General features: G+C 39.6%; 1 protein-coding gene across 5 annotated transcripts; it reads right to left on the reverse strand.

Moving 5' to 3' along the window:
• Nucleotides 1–3,562: 3,562 nt before the first annotated feature.
• On the reverse strand, nt 3,563–6,392 carry LOC110866702 (D-aminoacyl-tRNA deacylase). 5 transcript variants are annotated; one of them, XR_004870251.1, is made up of 8 exons: nt 6,239–6,392; nt 6,063–6,154; nt 5,922–5,988; nt 5,799–5,829; nt 5,559–5,699; nt 4,743–4,816; nt 4,395–4,420; nt 3,563–3,761 (listed from the first exon to the last, which is right to left on the reverse strand). XR_004870251.1 is itself a non-coding variant. In XM_022115848.2 (8 exons), exons 1-8 carry the CDS (start codon nt 6,383–6,385, stop codon nt 3,713–3,715), a joined length of 612 nt encoding a protein of 203 aa, XP_021971540.2. In that variant the 5' UTR covers nt 6,386–6,392; the 3' UTR covers nt 3,563–3,712. The 5 variants fall into 5 exon arrangements, 3 of the variants coding, with proteins under 3 accessions (XP_021971540.2, XP_021971549.2, XP_021971544.2); XM_022115848.2 differs by lacking the exon at nt 4,743–4,816 and adding an exon at nt 4,048–4,106; XR_004870236.1 differs by lacking the exon at nt 3,563–3,761 and adding an exon at nt 4,048–4,106.
• Nucleotides 6,393–15,409: the final 9,017 nt, after the last annotated feature.

A 15,409-nucleotide genomic window follows, 5' to 3' on the forward strand; every position in this document is an offset into this window, starting at 1 on the left:
ACTGACTCGACCTAGGGTCTGCGTGTTGCGACGAAATTGTCAAACATGAAAAAATAGAGGTAAAAACGTTGAACTACACATGTACGTTGCGTCGTATTAACTTGCAAAATTTGAAACAAAACATAAAAAAGTTGAACCACACTTTTACGTTGCGTCGTATTAACTCGAAAAATTAAGAACTATACATAAACCGAAAATTTGCCAAAGATAAAAAAAGTACAAGTGACAAAAGTTGTGAAGTTAAATTGCAAATAATGAAAAGTTTTGGGTTAAAGTTAAAAAAAAACAAATTATGTAGGGTTAAAATTGTAAAAGGTAAAACTCTTTGGGTTAAAAGTAATGAAAAGTTTGGTTTAAAGTTAAAAAAACAAATTATGTAGGGTTAAAATTGCAAAAGGTAAAAACCTTTGGGTTAAAATTAAAAAATCAACTTTTTTTTTGAAAAACTCTTAAAACACATGTTACAAGTGGTTATGCACAAAAAGTTTGCTTATTTATATATGGAATAATTTCTATATATCTTAAAGTACAATCACGGTGGATGTTCCACTATCATCCCTTAACTTTGGGTGATTTTCCACTATCACCCTTTAATTTTGAAAATTTTCATTTTTAACATATACTTTTATAATTTACATTTTTGACATATAGAATTTTTCTTTTGACCTTCTACTTTTGTAACTTACATTTATGGTCCATACTTTGGTAATTAATTCTTTAGCTCATATGCTTTATACCGACCCTTCAACTTTTAAACTTTGCATTTTTAAATGTTTTGGCGTAAATTTGGTATATTTGTATTAATTTAGATTAAATATTATTATTTTTAGTATTATTAATAATTTTAATCAATTAAATGAGAGAATGACAAGTGTCCCAAAACATGTTTCTTTTATTATATAGTATAGATGATGTATTTATATTATTCGAAACTTGCAAGTGAGAATTGCATTTTTTTTTTTTTTTTTTTTTTTTTGAAGCTCTATGCATTTTTTTGGAGCAATTGATTATGAAATATTATGATATTAGAAAGGGAAAATATGTAACTCATGATATTAGAAAGGGAAAACATGTAATAAGTAATTTAATAAGTTCATTAAGGGTAAACAAGTAATTCAATAAGAGTAATTTAATCATTATCATTAGACCTGGCAAACGGGTCGGTTCGGGTCGGGTCGGTTCGGTTCATGGGTCAAAATGGGTTCAGGTCAAAACAGGTTCGGGTCAAAACGGGTTAATTACAAAAAGGGTTGTTTTGGTTCGGGTCGGAACGGGTTCGGGTTGAAACGGGTCCAGGTCAGAACAGGTTTCGGGTCGGACCGGGTTGGTTAAAAATTGCTTTCTTTAAAAAAAAGAGAGATTGTACATCAAGGGGAAATTTTATCGGATTGAAACACGTTCGGGTCGATTCAGGTTGAAACACTCACAGTTGAACGGCTTACTCGGTTCGAACCTGGGTTTTTACTATAAGAGAGGCTTTGCCTTTTATTAGTGGGATACAACACAAGTTGCGTAATATATAAAATAATAAAAAAGAAAAAAATACTTACAGTCAAATCTTTATTACTCGGGATAGATAAAATTTGTGTATTAACAAAGATGACATTCATAGCATTTTATGTGTGTTTTGTGCTAATCATGTGGATTCTGTAAAACATCTTTTCAGGAGTGTAGCGTTGCGATTTCAACATGGCTTTGTGTTGCGAAGTGGTTAGAAATTAAGTTGCCTGACTGAGTCATGTAGAATACCTTGTTGTCGTGGGTGGATGAGTCGGGATGGTCGAGAGCTAATACCATCAAAACAAAACAAAACAAAACAAAACAAAAAATCAAAACCGAACCAAAACGAAACCGAATAAACGACCAAACAGAAACAAAAAAAAACCGAACCGAAACACAAAAAACTGAAAAGAGCGAAAGCGATCCAAAACGAAACAAAAATATTGACAAAATTGAAAGCAATCCGAAACGAAACCAAAAAAATGGATCAAAACGAAATAAAAAATCAAAACCTACCGAAACGAGACAAAAAAATAAGCCCGAACTGAAACGAAACAAAAAAACTGAAAAGATCAAAACCGATCGGAAACGAAACTAAAAAACCTATTAAAACGAGACTAAAAGTGAAAACTCAACCAAAACGAAACCGAATACACCAACCAAACGGAAACAAAAAAACCGAAAAAAAACAAAAAAAAAAACTGAAAATATTGAAATAGATTCAAAACAAAACAGAAAAAACCGACCAAACCAAAACAAAAAAACGAAACCAAACCGAAACCCGTTGCGATCCGAAACCCGTCCCGTGCGGAAACTCGTGTCGGCCTAAAACCCGTTGCGATCCGAGACTCGTCCCGTGTGGAAACCCGTGTCGGCCCGAACCCGATCCGCACGGACCCGTTCCGATCCAAAACTCGTCCCGTGCCAAAACCCGTCTCGGTCCGAAACTCAGTTCGAACTGAAACCGTTCCGATCCAAAACCTGTTTTGTGTCGTAACCCGTCTTGTGCGGATGCTTGTGCCGGCCCGAAACCCATTCTGATCCGAAACCTGTCCAGTTTCTTTAAGGCGCTAAGCCACATCGACCCATTTCTTTAAAGTTGTCGACCCGCTTTGCCCCGAAAATAACAAGATGGAATTTCAATTGACCCGTTGTGACCCGTTTAGTAAAATATTTTACCCAAACTAACCCATATAATTTTAAAAGCAACCCAAACTAACCCACTTGAAAGCCTTTGGGACAAGATTGCCCCCTATAATCATCATCATCATACTCAGTAAATCTCATCAATAGCAAAGCTAAGGTAGGGTCTGAGGAGGGTAAGATGTAGACAGCCTTACCTCTACCCCGTAGGAATAGAGAGACTGCTTCCAGTGAGACCCCCGACTCGATAGTAGTTTTGTATCAAGCCTTACACATAAGGCACATAACATCAGCAATTGAGACAACTGCGGATTAGTGCATGTACCCCTTATCTTTCGGCTATCAACGCCACCACATGATGCATGATTAACCATCCCTCTCTTTTAATGTTATTTTCACTAAATTAGTAAAATAACGTTAAAATTAGTGGACTTTCACTTTTGCCCTCCAAGCGCCCACACATATATACATTATATGCGCATACCGCAAGCGGGGCGTCAATAAGAGTAATTTAATGAAAAATATAAATATGTAATATATATGGTTTAGGAATGGAAATATGTAATTGATTTCAAAGGTTGGGTAAATATGTAATAAGGCCTCTTAGTAAGAGGATATATGTCATCATCATCATCATATTCGGTATATCCCACCAATAGCAAAGCTAAGGTAGGGTCTGAGAATGGTAAGATGTAGACAGCCTTACCTCTACCCCGTAGGAATAGAGAGGCTGCTTCCAGTGAGACCCCCGGCTCGATAGTAGTTTTGCATCAAGCCCTGGACATAAGTCACATAACACTCAGCAATTGAGACAAACGCTGATTAGTGCATGTACTCCCTTGTCTTTTGGCTATCAACGCCACAACATGATGCATGAATAAAAATCAACTTGTATAAAAAAATCCAACTTGTAAGAGGATATAGGTAAAAACCCAATTCAAAATACCAACTTGTATTAAAAAAATCACAAGAATAAAAATCAGATATTTTATGGATATATAATCCAAACAAATATGGGGCCCTAAAGTTTTACATATATAAGAAGCCAGAGCTTAATCAATATCCCGGATTACTTTCCATTCATAGTGCTTTCTGCCTCTACGCCATCCTTTGTATTGCTGCAGTTGGTACAACCCATTTATAAACAGATTAGTCGCCGTATTTCACTTAAATCTCAAGTTTTCGACATCGTGGTGTTTCACAATTATATATGAAGTTTCCACATCATGGTATTTCACTTAAATCTATAAAGTTTATGACACCGCGTAAATCTATAACTTTTTTTTTACACATTACCGCAATGTTTTTTTGTACCAGCGTTTCACTTTTGTGGTACTAATAAATATAGATACACTAAGAAAACAAAACTATACAATGAGTTCAGTGATGGTTGAAAGAATTGACCTTGATGACTGCGGTGACTCGAGCTGCATTGTAACTGGACCATCGTTGACCAAATTGACCTTCCAACGATGAGAGAGTTACATGTATAGATGTATTTGATTACCATTAAAAAACACAAATACCAGTTTATGATAAAAGAGCAACCACTTCACATAAAGGATTTGTTTTGGTATAGTTTTAAGTTTATAATAAATGTAAAATGACCACCATACCCCTGTTCGGGGGTTTGGGTTGTTTTTACAAAATAATGACCATGGTAAGACTTACTTTTTTCTTTACAGTTTCAATGATTAAAGTTAAATGTGTGTAACTGAACTTTACTACTTAGAAATATTACAGCTACTCACCTTCATCATTGCCCCAAATACTCCATCTGAATACAAAAACACTAAAAAATCAATAAACAATAAACTCGATAGAACTTAATACAAAAAGAGGTTTCAGGTTGGTTATACTGAATCATTAATAAGATTTTAATTACTCAAGTTAAAAAGTTCAATTTTTAGCTCAAATTATCTTGCATCTCGAAGTGGCAATTTCTACCAATTCAGATTTTATGTTTTTGAAAAACAAGTTAATGTTGAACTAGGTGAAAAGTTGCCTGATGTGTATGCAAATGCATAGAACATCTTAAAGTAGAGTTTTGTACCCATGTTTCATACTTTAAGTAATCAAAAAAACCACAACTGGACAACCTGTACATGAAGCCTATCAAGTCCAACATCCAAACATAGTTGTTAATGGCGAATAGCGACAAGGTACCTATATGCTACATAGCGAATAGCAATAAATAGTGGGCGGCTATTTTATATATAGCGATACACTAGAGAAAAAATTTTTAATTTTTTTATATGTATGGTATCTCAAAATACCCTGGTATATATGCTATTTTAAATGTATATTTAACAAAAACCTATAATCCAACTATTTTATAGAAAAATTAAATGTCGCTATTCTCACTATCAGTCGCTATAACCCTAATAGCGACACTCACACTACATCGATTCACTATGTAACGCGCATGGGTGTAGAAATCGCTAGTCGCTAGTCGGCCGGTGGGGTGGGGACTAGCGATTAATTGGGATTAACCGGGGATTAATCGGATATATTCGGGATTAGTTGTAATTAACCGGAAATTAATCAAGATTAATCGGTGCCTAGTCGGGACGCGCTATAGCCGCTGTTGACATCTATGCATCCAAAATGACCAACTTTACAAAAATTAGCGAACTTGATATAGAAAAAATAGTGTGTCAATAATGTTAATAAAACTATATATTATTTCAGTTTTAATAACAAAGCTTCGGAAGGTTTTTATGCCCTAAATCGACTGGTTCGACCCCGCTTTCATTTAAGCTGATTTTTATGTGGCTTCCTTTTAAGCTAACTTTTCAAACATTTACTCTGCTTCTTCTGTTAATTACACCTCTTTTTTAACTTTTTTTTTTTTTTTTACAATCTGTAAAGCAAGCAAGCAAGCAAATGGGTTGAAATTGGCAAAAGTAAGATACCTCTTACTGCATCTGATCTGTAAGTAGTTTGGAATGTTTGCACCAAGGAAGCATACAAGGATTTTGCTTTATCAGGTGGCATTGCAACATGAAAATCTGGCTTGTTACCCTTTAGTATCCCGTACAATGTAAATTGACTAACTGTAAGTATGTATGTACCACCAATCAGAAAACATATTTTGGAATAATAATAAAATGAAAATTAAATAAATGGGGAAAGAAAGCCTTATGTTTACTTACCTAATAGAACCTCATAATTCTTTTGCATTACCTGCCAGCCAAGAAGGATCCATTACCAAAAGAAATACTAGATTTAGATATACTTAAAATCAAAGGCGAGGGATGAAAGAAAGAAAGAGTTACATTTTGATCCCATGTTTTGCCAGATTTATCGTTAGGGAACAATCTCATATTGAGCACCTTACGACATCTGCAAACAAACAAATTACAAAGAAATTAGAAAGAAAAAGAGGAAGAGGAAGAGGGTTGAGGAGGCATATATACATATAATCAGCATCGGAATGAGAATCGAGGTCGTGAATTCCAACGAGAACAAGCAATCCGGGGCCAATTGCCGACACCGTACGCCCTTCTACCTGAAATTACACAGGAGGCTGATTCAGAACAGATAGATAGATAGATAGATGTTAGTTAAATGTATGTGATTGTGTTGTTCTGACCTCCACGCTGGCGGAGGCAACTCGCTGTACCACCACCTTCATTTCCAAAACCCTTTCTGATGATGATGATGATGATGATGATGATTTCACACACCCTCCCTCGTGTTGGGTTGGTAGGCTACCTGTGACACAACTTTCACACTTCATCTCATGGATCCACAGGCCCACCGTACAAACTTCAACATTAATGTTAAATTTCTTTTCAATTTTAGCCCAATTAGATAAGTATGTTATTTTAATGGGCCTTAACTTATAATTATTTTAAAACTAGTATTAAGAATCCCGCGCGTTGCGGCGGGGGCGAGCACTAATGCCACACTACTGCCAGCGACCACCAACACTGAAGTTGCGGTGTTAATACGAAGAAATTAAACCGAAACGTAAAACATAAAATTAAATAACTAAGTTAATCTAGAACTCGCGCGTTATGATGAGCCCGCGTCTATTTTTTCCCGTTTGACAGGTTCATCGTAATCTGTATATAATATATATCATTATCACTATACAAACCATAATGCATACGTTACAACAACCATTGCATCAATATGTTGAAAATTATATTTATACAAGATTTTAGCTAAATTAATTAGATTATTATAAATTATAATAATTTACAAATAAAACAACACAACTTTAAATGGATCAAACCGATTAAATATGGGAAGATAATGAAACCAGTATTTGATTAGGGTATAACCACTTAAACACAATTTGTCACACCCCCAAAATACCACATGCGGGAACCCCCGCGGGGCGTGTGACGTACCAGGATCTTAGCCACCAATCACATTGAACTCATGAGTATATTTAAATAGAACTTTCATTTATTAACAATAGTGTTACAATGTTACAATAGTTCACATTTTACAGCGGAAGCATATTTAACTCGATAAGTGTTTATAAACCACGTGTATAAACTCTTAGTCTTGTGTTGTGTTTCCATGTTGCTCGACCCATGACCACTCCAGCTTCTCAGACAGCAAGTTTCATTGGTATGCACCTAAAGGCCTGCAAGGCATGTAACAACGAGTCAACAACAAAGTTGAGCGAGTTCACAGTTGGGTGTTCGTTTTACGTTGTCTACGAAAACATAGTTTATCTTTAGTTGGCTTACTTGCCGTGAGGGTTTACCCCCTAGTTGAAAATATGATTAACCAGTTTACCCTGTTTCCCAAACATATCCATAGATGATGGGGGCTTCCCATGTGGATTACCAGTTTACCCTGTTTCCCAAACCATAACCATAATCAGTGGGGGGCTTCCCCTGTGAACCACTAGACCATACCATATCGACTACTAACGAAATATAAGTTGTGCCCTGCATCAGTGTCTATCATCACTAACAGTTTGCCATAGTCCATTAGTACACACCCGTTCGAACGACACGGTGTGAGGTTTGTTAAACCTAATAGCGCTATTAACTAATGACCCGCTCGCCATCGGCCTCGATGATTAAGTCGATATAAAGAGGAGGGACTTCATGATAGAGTTTTGTCTAGTAAGTTAAGGTTGTTGTCCTACCCAAGGAGGACGAACGTACGTAGTTCTACCCAAGGAGAATACGCAAGAGTTATAGTGGCATCCTACCCAAGGAGGATGGCCGTACATATCCTACCCAAGGAGGATATGTAGAGTTCCGTTTTAGTTTATTAACCCATTCCCAACCCTTGGGAATCCCATGCCTTGTAGAAAGTGTGAACTCACCTCGGTTTGCTCGGTATGCTCAAATACTTGTGCACAAACAATTCAATCAAAGCCTATAGTATGCATGTATACACAATCAGTTTATGTTTGTAACGATTCACATGCAAACTAACATCACAGTAATATCACAGGGTGTGCTTAGGCAATCATTATCATGTATCATGTAGACAGTTAATCAAATTCATGCAATTCATGCTTCACATAAATGCTTTCCCAGTTTATTCTAACCAAGTTATCCATTAACATACTTTAACAGAGTTAACAGACCTAACTGAGTTAATAACAGAATTAACATACTTAACAGAATCACATGCTTAACAGAATTACATACTTAACAGAGTTACATACTTAACAGAGTTACTGTGTTAATATTTCAACTTCACAGAACATATGGCGAAATCACTTTTGGTGAAAACACTTTTGATGAAAACACTTCTCACGAAAACACTTCTGGTGAAACACTTTTGATGAAAACATTTTTGATGAAAACACTTCTCATGAAAACACTTCTGATGAAAACACTTTTGATGAAAACACTTTTGATGAAATCAGACGAAAACACTTTTGATGAAATCCCTTTCGGCGAAATCACCTTTTGGCGAAAACACTCCAGCGACGAAATCCCAAAGTGTATTCGTCGTTGTTGTGTTTTCTTCAGCACAGTATGATCATCATCATCAGTTACGTATTTACAGGAGCCCTAATTACGTTTTAACAGTTACATAATCATCATCATCTCCATCATACGGTCAGAATCATCATTCAGTCATTGTGCAATCAGAATCATCATTCACTTAAGCATTCAGATACATATATATATATATATATATATATATATATATATATATATATATATATATATATATATATATATATATATATATATATATATATATATATATCATCAAATCGAACATGAGCAATATACATAACAATCAGATCTTATCCGAATGATTTACAATAAAATCCTCAAATCCTACACTTCACAACATATAAACATGGTTTCTAGTACAACCCCTAATATACATAACAGTTCACAGACAATATATATAACAATCACCCAATGCATAACAACAATCTAATAACAGAGATGGCGTACTAACTGGTTACGATACGAGGCTAACAACAGTTTCGAGAGGGCTAGGGATTGCCGTCGCACAGGGGAGAGGGAGAGAGACCTTAGGGTTTTTCTAATAACTGTTTACGCAATCTATATTCGTTTATACGGAAGTTATAAGGTGTTGGGCCCTGACTGGGCTTCGGCGAAGACATGGGCCGGCGAAATCACCTGATTTCGTCATGAGGTTCATGGCGAAATCCCTTGGATTTCGTTGAGCAGGCTATGGTGAAAACACTTGAGTTCGTCATGATGGTTATGACGAAAACCATAGGGTTTTCGTCGAGGTGCTTGTGGTGAAATCCCTCTTATAACAATAATATTAATAACATTGACACACCACAATACATCAAGCAGTACACAGTTTATTATTTCATTCAACCATAGTTTAGTGCCCTAACATATATCCAGCATAAACAAGTTACAATGCAAGCAAGTTATGAAAACATGACTGTAAACAAGTAACGTGTCGAGGAAAGACCTTGGAAACTCGAGTTGTCACATTATCCCCAACTTGAAAGAAATTTCGTCCCGAAATTTAGCACGTGGTTACTGAGGAAGCTAGTTGTGTTGCGTTGTTTCCTGGTTTTCCTGGGGTGTCACATCACCCCCCCGTTGGTTTGGAATTTCGTCCCGAAATTCCGCAGTAGCTTCAACCTCAGTAGTGGTTTCATTGTTCTCGAACAATGGGGATATCTGAGTTTCTTTTGGTTTTCTTGTTCCCATATAACCTCTGGGTCACGACGGGAGTTTCAACGAACTCGAACAATAGGTATCCTGGTGCATATGTGAATCTTGACCTCCCGGTCCAAAATTTCCACAGATTCTTCGATAAATCGCAATTGACCGTCGATGGTGAGCTCCTTGAAAGGAACTATGAGGGTTTCATCTGACAGGCACTCCTTCAGATTCGACCCACGGAATATGTTGCGAACTCCACTGAGTTCTTCGGGTATGGTTAATCTGTAGGCCACCTTGCCAAATATCTCTGTGATTCCGAAAGGTTTAACATATCGGGGTTTGAGTTTCGTCTCGTATACCAAAACGAAGTGCACCTTCCCAAGGTGAGACATTAGGTAGTACTCGATCCGCAACTTGGAACTCGAGTGGTTTCTTGCGCTAAACAGCGTAGCCTTTCTGGCAATCACGAATTGTCGTCATTCGTTGTCGCATCTGAGCAATCTCCTCTACTGTGTGTATGATGAGTTCTGGGCCGGTGAGTTGGCCGTTTCTGACTTCTGCCCAACAAGGAGATGATTGGTACCTCTGTCCGTACAATGCCTCAAACGGAGCAGCCTGAGTGCTGGTATGGTAACTGTTGTTATTCGAAAGCTCCACTATAGGGGAGGTGTTTTCTCCGACCGCTGCCAAAGTTGATTTCACGTGCTCGAAGCATGTCTTCAAAAGTTTGGATGGTGCGTTCAGTCTGCCCATTCGTCTGTGGGTGATATACTATGCTCATGTCTAACTCGAGCCAAAGGATTTGTGCATCGCTTGCTACAAATCAGATGCAAATTGTGGGTTGCGATTGGAGGTAATGAAGGTTGGCACCCCGTGCCTAGCAACCACTTCCTTTAGATAGAGGACAGCAAGTGTAGAAACTTATCCATTTCTTTGATGGCTAGAAAGTGTGCTGGTTGTGCCCGACAATCAATGAGTATCCAGGTAATGTTGTTTCCGTTTCGCGTTGTAAGTAGACTTTCGACCAAATCCAATGCAGTCTGTTTTTATTTCCATGTGGGGGTTGCTGGTTGCTGACGCTACACCTTGACTTTCCACAAGTCGATCTATCATTCTCATACTTAACTAGATGAGACTTCATGTCCGATTACCAGTACAGGGTTTATAAATCCTAATGCCTTCCATCAAAAACCCAGGCGGCTAGTATGTCGAAGCTGGTGCGCTTGCTCAACGCGAGTTCCCTACAGTTGCCGTGTAATAGGACCCACATTCATTTCAGGAAGTAGCGTGTATCGTCCGACTGGTCAAAGGTTACTTCTCCATGCCCCGCATGGGTTCAACTTGGAAAATTACTCTTCCCTCAATTCTCCAGTCTGAACAGAGCGAGTCTGATACTGGTAAGTTAGAGTCGATAGTGAGCTGCAGGGCTTGTGTACGTTCAGGTTTCACAGTCGTATTCATCTAGAAGTTCCATCCAGCGGTGACGTTGTATGCTTTAGCTTTTTCGAACGTCGACACTTGGGAGGCCCTTGTGATCGGTCTAAATGATGCATCTGGTACCGTCCAAGTAATGCCTCCATCTAAAATCCCAAGGCCACGGTTTTCACCGCCAGTTGTGTGTCATGCAGTTACTCCTTGTAGCTCCATCACGTAAGTCAGCATTCTCCCGTGTTGCGTTGGTGTGTAACTGGGACTCTGATTCGGACCATCATGGCATACCACTATATCACCCGTACCCTCGGGTAAAATGATGCTCAGGGCATTGCAGTGTCGGGATTCGAAAGCTGAGATGACGTCCTCCTGTACTGTCTTCCACGAACACAGCACCCTGCTGTGCTAGAGAGATTTAAGCTGCGCGACTTTCGCATATCCTGTGATTTATCTGTGATAGCATCAAGTAAGATTAAGAAGTTGTTGTATCCACGAATGACTTTTTGGTGTCGATCAGTTCCAACCAAGACGGATCTCAGCGAGATCCACGTGCATTTCCGCTTCGCTGATTATATATCCAAAAGATACCTCTCTAACCCAGAGATTACATTTAACAGGACCTCGAGCAGAGTTGCTCCTCCCTCAGAAGCCCTAAAATAAGACACAAATGCCACCCATGGCGTTCCATTCTCCTGGTCAGGATTCAGAATGTTGTCAACAAATACGGTCGATTCATGTGATTCCTTGAAGCTGTTGGTGTGTTGGTTAACCCAATGGTCATGGTGTATAACGTTGAAATGGCTGCATTACATTCGACATGCTGTTCTTAAAAGCATTCACCCCTTGGATCCCCATCTGTCGATAGTTCGTTCACTGGCCAATCCCCGAATGGATGCTTGTTCCTTGCAGCTAGTCGACGGGTTGTCGATACGTGGTCGATGCAAACGGTTCCTGATTGTCATCTTGTTGAGTTCCCGATTATCAGTACACATACGGAAAGGCTTCTCTTCACGGGTATCGCGAGGGCTCCTTAAAGCGAAAGCTAGATCCGATGAAACTCAAGTCTAATAATTCCTGAAGTTGATTAGGCATATCTTGCAACCTTCCTGGTGTAAGATAATAAGATGTACTAGTAGCAAGGGCTACTTCTGGCATGATACGGATCTGATATCCCACCTGACGATGTGTAGATAAACCTGACAGTTCTTCTGGTAACACTTAGGGAGAAATCACGAATAATTGGTGGATCCTTGATCCTCCTTTCCTTAGCCTTGACATCAGTATCGAGCGTTAACACTGCGGGAAAATTCCTTCCGTAGGCACTCCTGGCCTTTCTTACTGAAATGAAGCTAACCGTTGTGCCACTCTGGCGCGTTAGAACAGATATCAATCCTCCACGAAGGAGAGGGTTACGTAGAATTGTCCCCTCACAGGGTACACCTACCAAGAATAACAGAAGAAGGTCGTTGTCGAACACTTGTCCCACAAGGTCGTGTCTACATTCCAACGATCATATGAGGTTTCCGTTGTCTAGCCATTGACCGATTCCACAACAGGTTCAAACTCTTAAGAGCATCTGGGTCAAACGAAATAGAGACGAAGCTGATTGCTACTCATACTAGCTACCATGCCGTTAAAGTCCTGACGTCGCTCACGCCAATTCTAAACGCCCATCCATGAGCACCATTTCTGATGTTGCTATTTTCATTACTAGGGTTCCAAGTACTGGCGTTGTTCCTTTGATCGTTGACCCCTTAACTTAACTACGGCCACTCCATATTGTAGGCGCCTTTATTTCCTTACTGAAAGCTAGGGTTACGAGCACCTTGTTATCGTTGTGACTGCTACCCCCAATGTCATTGCTCGAAACAAATCCCTACGATTGTTCACCACCATAGATCATCCTTTCACATCCTGAGCCACGTCCTAAAGCGCTACTCACTGTGCTGGCAGTTACGCATACCACACTAAGGTCAATTATCATCACTTATGCCTCGAGTGATTCGTAAGAGTTGACTCCCATGGGTCACTGACAAGGGTTAAGGATTCGATTGAAGCCAATTCGCTGGTGCTCAATGCCGGTAATCAGGGTCGTCAAGGTACTGAGGTCGGTAATGTGCAACGCTCATCCTCATGTCCATCAATGTTGCAAGTGGTTCGAGTAATACCCAATATGTTGTGGGAGTGTTGCAGAAGTGATCGCACTTCAGAATCTGGGGCGTCAATACGTTAAGTTCCAGCAAGCTAAGAAAGGTGAGAAAGATATCGATCAATCATTCGACGCTGCGACATCCAACACATGGACGTTCGTATAAGCACCTAACAGTCTACACAGTTCGTTGAGTTCAGATGGGTGCTCAGGTAACACTCGATAGCATTGAGTTTCTAAAGGATCCAGAGATAAATGAATAGTTCACGTTTGAGTTTGAGTAGGGGACAATTACTGCTATGGCCCATATAGGTTCGCTTGTTTCACATTGATCAAATAGCGAGACGGAACCCCTTTTTCACTTGTTAAGCATCACTGCGACTCGCATGCATCCCACATTATTATTATGTGTGCACCCACAATAATATTGTGATTTGCATGCTCATCTCAGCTCCTCCTAACTCATGTCAAATGGTTCCTCCAACTCGAGTAGCAAACAAAGAGTATCACGAAGCGTAAGTCATGTAGGTTTAGGGAAATACCACCCTATCAGTCACATAACACGTGCGAGTGTACATGAATTCATACTGTTGTGCTAATCGTGCATTCACATGCAATATCATATGTGGGTGCTTACTAGTTATGTAGTACAATGAGTATAAGAGAGACGAACCTTGCAATCTGGAGCTGAGTGTCATGGTCGTATTCCCTTTTTCAGAACTTTTCGGTTATAGTCTGGTTTTACAAAACGTTTTCCCCTTTTAAAACCAAGTTCACTATGACCAATGGCTCTGATACCAATCTGTCACACCCCCAAAATACCACATGCGGGAACCCCCGCGGGGCGTGTGACGTACCAGGATCTTAGCCACCAATCACATTGAACTCACGAGTATATTTAAATAAAACTTTCATTTATTAACAATAGTGTTACAATGTTACAATAGTTCACATTTTACAGAAGAAGCATATTTAACTCGATAAGTGTTTATAAACCACGTGTATAAGCTCTTAGTCTTGTGTTGCGTTTCCATGTTGCTCGACCCATGACCACTCCAACTTCTCAGACAGCAAGTTCCATTGGTATGCACCTAAAGGCCTGCAAGGCATGTAACAACGAGTCAACAACACAGTTGAGCGAGTTCACAGTTGGGTGTTCGTTTTACGTTGTTTACGAAAACATAGTTTGTCTTTAGTTGGCTTACTTGCCGTGGGGGTTTACCCCCTAGTTGAAAATATGATTAACCAATTTACCCTGTTTCCCAAACATATCCATAGATGGTGGGGGCTTCCCATGTGGATTACCAGTTTACCCTGTTTCCCAAACCATAACCATAATCAGTGGAGGGCTTCCCCTGTGAACCACTAGACCATCCCATATCGACTACTAACGAAATATAAGTTGTGCCCTGCATCAGTGTCTATCATCACTAACAGTTTGCCATAGTCCATTAGTACACGCCCGTTCGAACGACACGGTGTGAGGTTTGTTAAACCTAATAGCGCTATTAACTAATGACCCGCTCGCCATCGGCCTCGGCCTCGGCGATTAAGTCGATATAAAGAGGAGGACTTCATGATAGAGTTTTGTCTAGTAAGTTAAGGTTGTTGTCCTACCCAAGGAGGACGAACGTACGTAGTTCTACCCAAGGAGAATACGCAGGAGTTATAGTGGCATCCTACCCAAGGAGGATGGCCGTACATATCCTACCCAAGGAGGATATGTAGAGTTCCGTTTTAGTTTATTAACCCATTCCCAACCCTTGGGAATCCCATGCCCATTTCTGGAAGGGCCATGCGGTGGTGACCGGGACCAAGTTGTTCTTGGGGCGCAAAGTTTTTGGAGCATGTCGTTGACAGTTAATACATTTGCGCAACTCTTTGACGGCGTCCAGTGCATGCCGGGCCAGTAATACCCAGCATTCATGATTTTGGCCACTACCATGCGTGGTCCTGCGTGTATGCTGCACATACCCTCGTGTATCTCTCTGATGAGGTATGTGGCATCCTGGGGGTTGACGCATCATAGGAGTGGCCCTAGGTATGATTTGCGGTATAAGATACCGTCTCCATTTGATAATGGCATGCT

This window comes from Helianthus annuus, chromosome 1 (assembly GCF_002127325.2).
Source record: "Helianthus annuus cultivar XRQ/B chromosome 1, HanXRQr2.0-SUNRISE, whole genome shotgun sequence".
NCBI classification, from domain to species: domain Eukaryota; kingdom Viridiplantae; phylum Streptophyta; class Magnoliopsida; order Asterales; family Asteraceae; genus Helianthus; species Helianthus annuus.